General features: G+C 35.4%; 1 protein-coding gene across 1 annotated transcript in view; it reads left to right on the top strand.

Moving 5' to 3' along the window:
- Nucleotides 1-14,882, top strand: part of HHIP (hedgehog interacting protein) — an 85,378-nt gene that overhangs the window by 11,104 nt on the left and 59,392 nt on the right. Inside the window, exons 2-3 of the mRNA XM_063309781.1 lie at nt 4,808-5,000; nt 13,838-13,994. Of these exons, the coding sequence (XP_063165851.1) occupies nt 4,808-5,000; nt 13,838-13,994 (350 nt within the window). The remainder of the gene's footprint in view (nt 1-4,807; nt 5,001-13,837; nt 13,995-14,882) is intronic.

Genomic DNA, 14,882 nt, shown 5'->3' with positions numbered 1-14,882 from the left:
TCATTGAGTATGTAGTGCCTCTTTATTTTATCTTTCTTGTTCTATAAAAAGTAGGATGCTCCATTGATTTGAATTTCTGGCAGGGCAGATGAGTACAAAACCATAATATTGTTAAACATCTAGACCAGTGTTTCTTAAAGTGTGGTCGTAGGACCCCAGGGGTCCCACAAGACCCTCCCAGGGGTCGTGAAATCAAAATTATTTGCCAGCCAATGTTGAAAATAATACAGTATTAATATCCTATCAAACAATTGTGAGAAGCCATAGCAGCAACAAATGCATCAATTTTAATTTTTAATATGCTAAATATAATGCTGTTTTGTGGCCTTCCTTAATTTTTAAAAGTGGGAAAGGGTCCTGAGAGAAGAAAGTTTAAGGAACACTGATCTAGACCATCTTATATCTTAGGAGTATTCCCAATATGCGGAGAGCACTATGTCTTGACTATTTGAATCTCTTTTGTGGATAGCATGTTTATGTTTACTAATAAGGGGAAATTAATTAATTATGTGTCATCAGGTTGTTGTCAGCTCCTAGTGACCACATAGATAGATTTTTTCCATCATGATCTGTCCCTAACCTGCTCTTTCAAGTCTTCCAACAAACTGTCTTGGCTGTTCACAATATTCTCAGGAAACTTCTCCAACACCAAAGTTCAAAAGCATCAATACTCTTCCTATCCTGCTTCTTCAAAGTCCAACACTTGCTTCCATAGTGTGTCACAGGGAATACCATGGCTTGCATGATTCTGATCTTTGTAGGCAGGGCTGGTTCTATGCCTAGGCAACCTAGAAGTTGCAAGTTATGAAAAAGAAATTATTATTCCTGAGCTATGGACCTCAGAAAGCTGATAATATTCCTGAAGCAAGATCAAGGTCTGATAGGAAGGTACTGAGCAAACAAGTTGCATGACTATCAGCTTATCGAAGTTATACCTGGAAAAGCGGTAACAGCACACTCCATTCACCAGTGCACCCACCTGAGGGTTAAATATAACCATAAGGGGCACCAGAATATGACTTTGCCTAGGGCATCAAAATGTCTACAGCTGACCCTGTTGTAGGTACAGACACATCACAGCATTTGAATATCTTTTCCAAAGCCTTCATGGATGCTCTACCAAGTGCTAGTCTACGGTGTATTTCTTGACTGCTTGTTCCTTTACTGTTAATGGTTGATCCTAAAAGGCAGAAGCTGTCCACCACTTCGATATCTTCACTGTCAGTTCTAAGCCTCGTTGTTCTACCCATTGTCATTAGTTTGGCCTTCTTTATAGGTAATTTTAGCTACATTTTTTCACTCCTTGACTTTTTATTGCTAGAGCTTGCAGATCCTTTGCATTTTTGGCTGTCAGGATAGTATCATCAGCATAGCACAGGTTATTGATGTTTCTTTCTCCAGTTTTAAAATCACGCTCATCTTCTTCCAATCCTGTTTACACACACACACGCACACACACATAGCCTTGTCTCATTCCTTTGCCAATCTGGAGCCAGTCTGTTCACCATGTTCTGTCTGTACTGTGGCTTCCTGACCTGTATATAAGTTTCTCATAAGGACAATGAGATGTTCTGGGATTCCCATTTTTCTAAGCACATTCCACAGGTTGACATGATCAACACAATCAGAGACCTTTCTATAATCAATGAAGCAGATAGTGGCTTGATTTTGGTATTCATTGGTTTTGTCAATTATCCAGCACGCATCAGAAATAATGTCTCATGTTTCTCGGCATTTTCTAAAGCCAGCTTCAACATCTGGCACCTCTTTTTCCATGTAGGGCTCTAATCTGCATTGGAAGATTCTAAGCATTATTTTGCTAGCATGTGAAATTAAGGATATTGTACGATAGTTTGCACACTCTGTTAAGTCTCCTTTTTTGGTATTGGAATGTAGATTGACGTCTTCCAATCTGTTGGCCACTGTATTGTTCTCCAGATTTGCTGGCAAAGCTTAGTTAGTACCTTGACTGATTCTTCTTCTGTTGCTTGCCATATTTCAGTGGATATTCCATCAGTTCCTGTAGCCTTCTCACTTGGTAATGACCAGAGTGCTGATCTAACTTCATCTTCTAGTACTAGAGGTTCTTTTAAGTAGGGAATATCCAGTCATTTTAAAGGCAATATCCACCGAATCCTGCACTTATATTGTATGTCATCCTTTACCTCTAAGTATCTGCCAACTCTGTTCTGATTAGACATTGATAGCTTGCCATGTATCCCAACATTTTGATTCTTCTGGCAATTCTTCTGTAGGCTGTTGTTCTGTCAGAATGAACTTGGCAATTTTCGGATGGGTAGCTGACAGTTCAAAGCAATATGAAGATGGTAATACTACAAGATCCATAAATAATCTTTGCTAATTTCACCCTCACTTATCTTTTAAAGAACATTATGTAGATATAAATCAATTGAATCTTTTGATGAATCTTGTTGCTCCTGGCCCTTGAAATACTTGTAAATTAGTTTTTCAAACTGATATTAGTTATAAACAACCTTTCAATCATTTATGTGGGTCAAGAGACTTCACATAAAATACATTATTTAACAGTTCAATTTACAATATAAATTCAGTGGGAGGGGTAGAAATATGAACAATTGGTGATATTTACCCATTTTGAAAAAAATCCAAGCTGAATACACACACACACACACACACAAACACGTACGTCTGTGTCTGTGTGTAGGGTCATAATGCTCACAACATTTGAAGTGCATTTTTTTTCCAAGACAGAAAATACAAGTTTTGTGGCATCATAAAACCAAACAAAATATGATCTGTTTTCTATGCCTAGGAACTCATGACTAGTAGCTAGTTTCTACTTCAAGTGTATTTTAGGGATAGTTTTCTACTGCAGCTTCAGCTTAGTTCACACCACCTAGATTTGCCATCTGATTGGTTTTCAATTAACCTGATCGTTTTCAGCAGCCCAGACTGTTATTTTTCTCTATTGGTGAATGTTGGCTGCACAGCTGTTTTAGTTTAAATTTGTACATCAGTGTAATTCATTTCCATATTTGTACTCTGCAGTTAAGATGCACATAAACAGGTCCATGGAAGCATATCCTTCCTGTCTTCTGTATGGTGCATGATGGTGCATTTAAACCCAGTATAGTTTGCACACAAAATCCTATAGCATATCTATTTATTGCTATCTTATGTGTCTCTAGTACAGTGTTTCTCAACCTTGGCAGCTTGAAGACAGCATGCTGGTTGGGGAATTCTGGGAGTTGAAGTCCAGACATCTTTAAGTTGCCAAGGTTGAGAAACACTGTTCTAGTATATGATTCTGTCAGACCTAAGGAAGGCAAGCAAGCATCCAAACTGAGCCAAAGGCTAGATAACTGGGCTTTTCCATTTTTCTTGATTGAAGAAATATCTCAGAGAAGCTCTGATTTCAGAGATACTTTAGGAAGTTTAAATAAACAATTATTAGAATCAAGAAAGGACATGAAGTTGAAGAAAAGTGAGACTGTCCTTAACATGTACACATAATACCATTTATATGATCTTTCAAATATAACAGTACTTGCCTTGTATAAAAATTAACTTCATTATTTGTTTATACGACTACGTTTATCCACTGTGCAACACAGCCTTGTGAACTTTAAACTGACTGGTTATGTAAGAGTAAATTGATAGTGGTATCTTGTACATTCTAGTTCTATTAGAGTATTGTAGTAAATTTGCATTATCCATAAATAGAAATATATTTGGATTAATATAAACAAATAAATAGGAAGGAAAGTCTTTGGCTCTATATATATATTAGGTGTCTGTCAGTCCATAGTATTTTTATAAAGATGACATAAGTATTTTTGTCAACATATAGGTGTAAAATATTGGCTAAATCTTAGCATTCAGTAAAAAATACTGTCTGGGCATGTATTTGGGCATGTATAATACAGTATACTACAGTATTATATTAAGGGTAATTGCTTTTCAGTATTACAATAATTGTCAACATAAATGGGAGTTATCCTTTAATTGTTTGTGACATTTTGTTCAATTAACATGAATTGGTAGTATGTAATTTTCACACATTTAAGACTCTTTCCTTTCAGTGGAAACAAAACATACATTATGGAGTTATAACTACAACTAGACCCGGACATATAAACAGTCATACCGTACCACTTTTTGTTTCATTGCTAAATGCTAGTAGAAAAAGAGATGCACATCATAACTTCTATTTTGTGTTCTGTTTCCATACAAAGAATTAGCAGAAGGGAGCCAGAGTTGTGTTATTTATTACATGAATAAATTCTCTTTATTATTCTATGTATTTCTTTCTACTGAGGTCAAAGTGAAAGAGATGTATCAGCACCTTTCCACAACCTGGTCTTCATATACAAAAACTCTCTAATTCTTATGTTAACATTTTCATTCTGTCATGGGCATGAGTGTAACAGGTATGCATATCAAATAGCCATGCTCAGAAAGAGGCAACCTACTCAATGTTGGGTAGAACAACTTGCAACCATATGCAAACTATTATTCTGTGTGCCGTCAAATCAGATTTCATAGGGCCAAATAAGAGCTAGGTGAGAGGAGTCACTTGTATAGGATATAGCTGAATTTTTAAACAGAAGCTATATTTTAATCTAGTCAGATCAGATTATTAATTACCTGTGTGATCTCATGTATGATTAAAAGTCATTGCCAGAATTGTGACATTATTGTTTTTACATATAATAGATATAACCAGTAAAAATCTTGGTTAAATTGGCATAACTTTTTATATACGTTTGCAGTGTGCTTTGCACGATACAAGAAAGCTTATATGTCTCTGGTTTGTGGCTTGCAGATCTTTTCTGTTACCAACAACACAGAATGTGTGAAGCTGCTGCAGGAAATCAGATGTGCTCACTGTTCACCGAATGCTCAGAATCTGTTCCACTCAACTGTGAAAGAAGCATTGGAAAGAGAATTAGCCCTTCCTTTCCTGTGCAAGGATTACTGCAAAGAATTCTATTACACTTGCAGAGGTCACATCCCAGGTAAAATATTGGAAAAGAGTAATAGATTGAAGCAATGTATACCTGCAGTGACCGTACGTCCTTTATTATAAAGGACAGTCCTTTATTTCATAAAGCTGTCCTTTAGATTTATTTATTTTCCAAAAACTCACTTTTGTCTGTTATTTTGATCATTTAACTTTTACTGTACTAATGGTACCACTTAATGCACAATCTTTCACATTCATGTGAAAAATATGGAAATTGAATTGTCTTTTTAAAATAAATTTACACATACTGTTTGATTTTAGATATTTTTATTAGAATATGTGTTTTTAAAACGTTTTTCTTGATTTTGGTCTTCAATTTTCCTTTGTAAAGCAAAGTTATCAACATAAACAATTGATTTTTTTTATTCTTATGAACCCCTTTCTGATTTGCTGCTTTTTCAGATTTGTCCTTTATTTTTTCCAAGAAAATATGGTCACCATATGTTTACCTAAATTTCTTATACATTGTAAAAATCATTGCTTGAATGCTCATGTTCTTTATCAGGAAAGTACTGATTTTGATTTTAAAATGTCATCTAGATCTGTTCCTCAACCATGGATGCATGTACCTCAGATGGTACAAAAGCAGTTTAGTAAAACACAAAGCATAGGATCAGTTTATTTGAGGGACTGCCTATTTCTCATGGTTTCTGCCTGACTGGTACAGGCCAGCAGGGTTGGCATACTCCTTGTCCCTTCAATTAAACAGTGTCACCTTTGAGGACCCAGGAAACATGCCATGGCATCTGCCCTCAGGAAGGAGAACCCTCCTGAGATCCATAGGGCTCCCACCTTGATGGTGTTTTCCCAGGCTTTGTGGGTAGGGTGGATGAAGTGGATGGAGCCACTTCTGGGATGTGTTTTGTAGATGTTTTTCTGATGAGTGGCTGGAATTCCATCTTATTTGTTTTGTATTGTGTTATTTAATTTTGATTCTGCTTTGCTATACTGTGATCTGCCCAGAGTCAGTTGTGAGTCAGGTAGTGCCTAAACAAACAAATAAATAAAGTCCTTAAAATTCCCTGATATATTTCTCAGGGCTCCCCACAGGCTTCCCAACCTTTTTGCGCATACACTGCAACTATTTCAGGGCGATGTGGACCACTGAGTCAACCCCTTATTTTCACTCTTGTCTCCAACCAGTTTGCTTTCTTTGCACATGCTGTCAGTCTGCTGGCCACCTGCTCCTTAGTCTTTTTTGTATTCTGCCCCAGGAGCCAGAGATGGTAGCCAAGGCCTTCCTTTAGTGAGCCAGCAGTTTCCATCCATGTGAATTGATTCCCAGGGGGGAAGCAAGCGACGTCAGACTGATGAAAGCAGTGTCCCAGCATCATGCCTCAAGCCCCACTCCTTTTCTCCATGCATTGTGATATTACACACATCCTAAAGTGGATGCAGCTTGTCGTGCAATACTGAAATGCTTCTTTGTAATTCTGACCAAAGCAGTGAGAGCCTGAGTTTATGGAGGACATTTTGGGGCAACAACAAGAGAAAGAGCTCAACTTATCTAGTTGCCCTACCCCCACCTCACCTCTAATTGTCCTAGGAATTTCTTAGTTGTACTTGCTTCAAGCATAAGGCACAAGAACGGCAATGGGAAGATCTGGTGGCCCAGCCCCCAGCCCTGCAGAGGAGGAGAGGAGTGAGGTGCTAAGATGCACCAGCCATGCTCTACTTGCCCTATAAGATGTGTTTAGCTTCAAAACAGAACAGACCTACTAGGGAGAGAGGCAGACAATGGGTGGCAGTCTACGCTGAATCCTCATATGAAATGCAGTTGAATGGCCTTAGAAGGTACCCTCTAATTTCCACCTGGGGAATTCTCAGGAATTAATTGACTTGGGGTGGTGGTGGAAGTAACTCAGCTTCTACTTCCAATAAGTTAAAAATCTAATCCCTGGGTTTGAACTTGATAACCATTCTTTAAAGAGGACTTGGAAGGTAGTATTCATTACGTTCCAGTTGTTGTTATAACTGATGGGTTTGATTCAAAAGTGTCCTGCTTCTGAAGAACTGTTTTCTATTTTTCAGTGGAGATATGTGTAGAAAAATGGAAATTAAAACTGAAAATGGGTTCAGTTTCTTACAAGACCAGCAGTTAGGATCCAGTCCCAAAGCCCTCTTTGGATCACTCACTACTTACTACCTCAGATCATTGTTATGAAGATAAAATGAAATGAGGAGGACCGTATTTTACACTTTCATATTCTTTGAAGAAAGGCACTACCAAAATGTGATAAATAATAATTCACCCCTTGAATGTTTACAGAGCAATTTTAATAGCTATTTTCTTTCAATAGATTTGTTGTGATCATTATTATGATAAAGATTAATTTGGTCATGGCTTGGAATAATCTTAAAATAAACTGAATACTTTCTTACAATGGAAAAATCAGATGACCAGAGACTTAGTTATATCTAGTTAGCCTGAACTCAAGACATTTTGAATTTCATCTCCCATATTTCCCACATTGGTCACATGACTGGGAGATTTTGGAATTTTAATATAAAACATTTAGAAAGCACAAAGTTCCCTTAAGCTACATTCTTATGAGCCAGTGTTTGTATTGAAATTATAATTAGCATCTTGGTCAATAATCCACCATTAAGATTTGTCACATTATCAGTCATGGCTCGTTTCCTATGACATTTCCTTCCAACAGTTTTTTATACTGAAATCAATTATTGCTTAAGATAAAGTTTAGATCTTAATGTTTAAAAAAAAAATACAAGAACTGAGGTAGCAGAAGAAAAAAAACTGAAGTGAAAGTGAAACAGGGAGGAAAAAAGATCGTACAGTTCAACAAATGATCAAAGGAAAGATAAGCAAAGTCTACCAAAGAAAATTAAATTACAATGTTACAACAGCCTGGATGCAAATTTGAGTCATAATACTATATGGGTTGTAAACTTACTCCAAACATTTATCCATATAAGAGAGATAATTTGGTAGTGATGCAAGAAGGCTAAATCAAACTTTCAACTGATTTATAGGCCTTGGAGAAATTCCACGGTGTTGTTAAACACATCAGGCAGACAGTGGCTTTTCATAAATACAAAAGACCACAATATTGTAAATGAGATTCTTCATGCATTGTAAGACAAAAAAGAGAATTTGTGCCATCCAATCTATGTTGATCTCACAGGAGTATAATCCAGAGAAATTTAGGACAATTTTTCCAACATCAATGGGATTTACTGTTGGCTGAAAATTCTAGGAACTATAGTTTAGGATATTGAGGGCATGTGGAAGATGGAACTACAAAAGTTAACAATTTGCTGACAATGTTTGGAAGGAATCTAGGAAACCCAAATTAAGACTGTGGAGGCTGCATGCAGTCCTAGGTTTCCTGTCATACATCAGCCTATTTCAAAAAGCTCTGCAATAGAAACCACAGTATATTGAACCTGAATGCAACAGAGCACTATGGTTTTCCAACAAACAGGAAAGAAATTTAGAAATCCTTCCCATTTTTATGCACATAATTCCATCCATAATTTGGTATTACCTCTGAATGCGGTCTATAAAACATGAATAGTAATTGTTATACTGTTTTTAAATAGTACTTACAAGTGTGTTACCACATCTTAAGCTGAACAATAACCATCTATGAAATAAATACAGCTTTTTAAAAAACTTCACAAAAAGAGCTTAAAAGGGCAGCAGGCTAATATGAAATAAATTAAGAAAAACTTTTAAGAAACACTTACTGTGTATACCTTTATTTCTTTGAACTCCCATGGACAAATAACTTGGGGGTGTGTTCTCCGACTGACTTAAAGAAACATTTCGAAAGAGTTGCTTTTGGTGTGGTTTAGCATGTATCTAAACTTGTTCAAATATGAAAATATTATTATTATCTCTCTAAACTACAGAGATGTTTCTTAGGCTTTCTTAAACCAGCTGTTCCTTGCTCTTTATTGCATTCCCCAAAGCAAAGCAGAATACATCACGGTTGCCAAGACTGCCTGTTGAGCAGCGATAACAGATTAGATTAAATGTTTGGCTCATGCTGCAGGGCTCCAAGAGAGGTTATTTTGAATAATAATAATAATAATAATAACAACAACAACAACCCCCTACATAAATATAATTCTAATTAGCAAACATATGAACAGTAATCTGCTAAACTTCAACACTCTATTTTTCCTACAAATGTCATTATTCTAGGGGAAAATTTGCTTTCGCACAATGAAAAGAATAAAATGCTGAAGGAAGCAGGGAGAGAGGCATCCGAGCTGCACAGGAGCTGGAGTTGAGAGAGCCTCACTCCCCAGATCAACATATGTGGTGACAAATGACAAATTTATTTTCCTACAGAGTTTGTGTATATGTAAAACTGCTGAAGTGCATCAAGATGTCAAGTGCTTTTTGTGACCACCCAGGTTGCCTTAAAAAAGAGAACCAGATGAAAATATCGCTTAAGCCCTGAACAGAGGCCTGAGCCCTGCATGCTGCACTATCAACTAGAACAGGATTTTCTATCTCAATCAGACCCCGATAATAATTCTAGGAATATACTCGTAAAGTGGGTCACATTGACCCCCCATCAAAGCAGCATACCCACGACCAATCAAATTAACTGATCTGTTTGGCAGAATGATGTGTTTATTAATCAAAGTGCTATTCTGAGATTAGGTTCCCACTTCTGGAACCAAAAATGGCTTGACTGTAAAATGCAATTACCTTAAACATAAAATCTTCGCACTTGTTCTTTTAAAATAAATGTGCTCTAGAATGCAGGCCTTTGCTGTATTTATATTGTGCCTTTTTATCTCTGGTCCATCCAAATGAAAGCTTAATAATAAAGTATAAAACAATTTTTTGAAAATATTTATCTTAAGAGCAGAACCTTACTCTCAGAAAGCATAGATACTGTTATACTTTATTTAATTTCTACTGTCTCTTAGAGATTTAGCCATTTTCAGAAGTGTATCCAAGTTGGTTTGTTGCAATAAACATAACTACAAATTCAAAACTAACAGTTATTTTATGGCACAGACTTTATGGATGAAGATCTGAAATCCATAAGAAACATCCTAATGCCCTGATACATGTATTAGTCATTAAAATATCACAAGGCCCTTCGTTGCTTTTTCTAAAAGCTGAATACTCATTTCGATGGAATTATCAAGATTCATAGTTTTGATTGCTGAGTAAGATGTTTCAATAGTTGACTTATTCAACAAAGATATTTACTGTCTTTCTGAGAGGGAAAACAAAAATGTCTAGTATAGCTATTTAATTATATTAGTAAGAAAGTAAAGGGACCTTAAGTTGAGCACTCATGCAATATTTTTGGCAAAGAGTTGAAGTGATTTGCCACTGCCTTGTTTGGGGATTTTTTTTTTTTTAACTTCCCAGTCTAATTTACAACCCTGGAATTTCCTCATGTTCCCATATAAGAACTAAGCAGCCATGATCCTACTCGGCTCCTTTTCAAGAGCTGTGCGCAATATTTTTTAGTGATGCAGCTTTTGTCTGCTGAAGTGTTTGCTTTTATTATGCAGCAGAATTGATACCATACCTTTTAGTGAAATGAATAAAATATTCCATTTCCCAACATTACTAATAGGGTGTCTTAGATGACATGTATCACATTTCACCTTTCTAAACACTTGGATATCCATATGAATAAGCAGAACCTAAGCTATTATAATATATTGGTGTGGATTGGAGTTGTTAATGAATTCTTGGTGAATTCTTGGTTGGTCTGCATTCTTCATGTAACACTGTAACTTAGAGTTGAAGAAATAAGGAGGGTCTCTCTTCCTTTGGTTAATTTATAGGTTCCTACAGACTGGTATCCTGTAGTGCAAGGGCAGCTTACATTTTCCATTCAAATTCACAGAACCTTCAGCCCAATTTCAAAAGCATTCTATAAGCAATTAGATCAGTCCTTTAGCAAGAACAGTCTTACTTTTTTCTAAAAGGGGAGGAAGGGAAGAAAAGAATGGGGAATGGTAGAATGATACAAGGAGAAAAGAAGGTAGGTTGAGACAAATGGGTTGCAGCAGTGTTTCTGGCTTTAGTTTTTGCAGCTTATATCAAGGGAGTGCAGGCCTGTATATTTTTGTCATAGGTGAGGTATGGCTGGAAGACAAATATTCCTGCAGTCTTTGTGTTTGTGGATATTTAATATCAATAAGTGGGCTTGGCACTATTTGTTCCACAAAGACATTTTTAATTTATTTCAAGTCCCTCCCACTAATTCATTATGTAGAAGAATTATCCACTAGTATTGTTTTTTGGTGAATAAATATATTGAAATATTTATCTAAAATTGTGTCTCATATATTCATTTTTTGCAATATAGAATTGGTGGAATATATTAGATGAATTGATAAAGATATTATATGCTCTAGAATTCTACTGAGTATTCAAAGCATAAGACTGAGCATCTCCATGTATGTTTTAGTTTTAGGCTGATTTTTTTTTCTATGGACAAAAGATAAATCAATCACATATTTTATAGAAATATGTATATAATTTGTATCAACATAATACATACATACAGAACACAATAGTTTTTTATAAGGATTGTGTCAAGTGTACTGTAATATGTTGGCTATGAAAAATACATTTTAAATCTCCTAATGTTACTTCAAAAATCATAAAATCAGTCCCCAAATCAGCGATGGAAATTGATGGTCTTCAGTAAAGTTTGTAAAAATCCAATGCAATTACAAGTTTGGAGCATGTTTGAAAATCAACTCCAGCATAAAAGCGATTAACTTTTTAAAGGAATTTTTAGAATATATCTTAGTTTTCAAGACCACTTTGTCCTTATTTTTGATTTTGATAACCTAAATACATTTTAATGTAAGAAAGTTCTAAATTCAGCAAACTGGAAAGATAGATGGCTTCATTCCATAGGGTCAGTTGTTCTTCAGGATCTCACTGACTGCATCTTTATGAATATTTTTGTTGTTGGTTGTTTGTAAAACATGTATAAATAAATAAGCAGTGTAGAGTGTTCGATTGCTGCTCCTAATTCTGAGATTTTGTCATGACTTCTAATTAGATTTATTATTGACCTGTTTACTCACGATATGGTATTTATAATATTTTTATTAAACTGTTCAAGAATAAAAAAATAATATGTAGCAAATAATACATCCAAATACTTGACAGGTTTTTATTTTTAATTAAAGGGTATCTACTTTTCTTCTAAAGCTTTTAGACTGACATGCATGCTGTGAATTAGATTAAGAAAAAAATAACTAAGCAAGGGTTTATTTATTTATTTATTTAAAGAGACTTATATTGCACCCAACTCAGTTACAGTGACTCCGGGCGGCTTACAAAAATAAAAGCCCAAATACAAAACCCACTACACCCACACCCCCACCCCAGCAGCAACAATACAATACAGACAAACCACTTCATGGGCTCCGCATTGATCTGGGATCCCCAGGCCCGCTGGAAAAACATGTCTTCAGGGCATGGGGGCCAATCTGATCTCTGCAGGGATGATGTTCCATAGGGAGGGAGCCACCATGGAGAAGGCCCTTCTTCTCAATCCCATTAGATGGACCTCCTTAATGGGGGGGACCCATAACATACTCCACCTCCCCGATTTGGTGGGTCTGGTAGAGTTGGAACTGCATCCATATCCAACATGTTATACCACACCTGTCTCTGTATTTGCCTAACTTGTTCACTTTGTTGTCTTCTGTCTAACACATAGAGTCACACTGGGCTCATTCTAGAATTTACAGATGAGTCAGTGGAATGGAACGACAAATGTATTTATTTGTTTTATTTATATTTCAAATTTCAATGCCATCCAACTCCAATGACACTAAGTGGCTAACATGTAAAAAGGGTAAAACAATCAAAATAAAATGCAAAAAGATAATCATCTGGAAGGAAACAACTGATTCTTCACACCTGCCCCAGTAAGATACAGAAACAGGCAAAAGGCTCCCCCAGTCCCCCTGACCCAAGACCTGTGGAAACAGCCATGTTGTTCATGCTCTATTAAAGACCAATAAGGTAATCTGTAATTATTCTAAGAAATCATAAGACTCTAAGAGATAAATATTCTTCCAGCAGAATAATTAGAGTTCCAATGGAAAAAGTTCCATGCTGTTTCTTAGGCCCCACTGATGTACTCTGTTTGGGTTTATTAGTCATTTTCAGCATTCACTCATCATGAAGATTTGAATGTATAATAAACAATGCTATTTCTAGGCTCTGTGTTTATATTGATGGAAAATTCACTTATGAGGTAATTATAGGATACAAAAATGAATGAAAATCTGTATTATGTAATATAATTGTTCTAAATATGATGTCTGTATTCAACATTATTGGAAAGCTTCTCTCCATAAATTCTGATTTGAATGATTCCCTTGAGATGGGAACTTTTGGGTAATTGCTATTTTTCAAGCCTTAAATTTCTTTTTATTAATTGTACTGCAGAGATTCGAAGATGAATAAACTTCTTTGGCCTTACTTGCCTATATCAGTTTTCTTCTGAAAGATAAAGAATATGCTTATGTACATTTGTGGGAAGGACATTAGTATTTTAAAGTGTAAGATATCAAAATTAGTCAGTGGCCTAGTTCACCCATAATGCTAAATTGGAATTCCTTTTGACTTTTGCAAGTCATTCTGTTCCATTCTATCATACATAATATATGGGTTTTCATATCGTACTAACCTCAAAATACAGAAAGTACATTATGGTTAAGCATTACGTGTGAACCAGAACAATATCTAGTGAGGTGTTTGGATATTGTCTTTTGTAGAAAAGTAGCAGAAGACTAAATAGGAACTAACAAAAACTAATTTGCTAAACATTTTTTCCTTCCTTTTTAAAGGTTTGCTCCAAATTACTGCTGATGACTTTTGTTTCTACTATGCAAGAAAAGATGGTGGCTTCTGCTTTCCAGATTTCCCAAGAAAACAAATTCGAGGACCAGCTTCTAATTATTTGGATCAAATAGAAGAATATGGCAAAGGAGAAGATATCAGCAGGTTTATAAAGATAAATAATTTATAATTCAGAAAGCCTGACAAATCTTTGTAGTTTGATAATGTGTTGAGTCAGTTTCTGCTCATACTCCCTAGCTATGTCATCCAGATGCTGATTTCTCCTGCTTTGGCTAGCAATGTCTTCTTTAAAATAATGAATTCTTTCATAATACATACTTCACTAATGATTCATAAAATAGTTAGATCAAATATATTGCAAATGTCTTGTCTGAAATCTTATCAAATTTACTTGTTAATATTTCTTCTGATTTGTTGAAAAAAATCACTCGTTTTCCTGCTTATTCTTTCCACTCAACATTTTCATGTTATTTTATTTACATAATTTATTTACATAATTTATATCCTACCTGATTTCACCTACTCCATGTGACTATACATAATCATTTATGATAAAAAATGGAATGAGATTGTTTGAATTTAGTGCAATTAAAAATATTGTTTCATATGTGGCCAATATTCGATGGTCATTTGAAATTAATGAGAAATTCAACCAGTATTTTTAGCAATGAGAGTTTATAGTCATCATGAGTATGAGGTTACATAATGTCCAACAATGATCCAGTTCAAACTTTCATATATTTATTCCAGATTTTTTTTAAATCCCAGTTTTATTTCTGATTTCTGTATTGTGCTCTGCTAATTCATTTTAATATGTTAATTTATTTGATTTATATCTTACCTCAAGGCAGTACACATAGCACTGCCTCCTACTACTTTTTCATAGAGGAACCAACCCAACCTGATATGCTAAGTTGCTAAAAAGCAGCATTGTTTGGTGGGATCCCCCTCTGGCACTTCTATTCACAGATATTAGTAACACATCCCCAATATCTAAATACTGGAATTGCTTTATTACTGTTCCACTTTTTA

Source organism: Candoia aspera, chromosome 8 (genome assembly GCF_035149785.1).
Source record: "Candoia aspera isolate rCanAsp1 chromosome 8, rCanAsp1.hap2, whole genome shotgun sequence".
Lineage (NCBI taxonomy): Eukaryota > Metazoa > Chordata > Lepidosauria > Squamata > Boidae > Candoia > Candoia aspera.
This window is presented reverse-complemented; position numbering and strand designations above follow the sequence as displayed.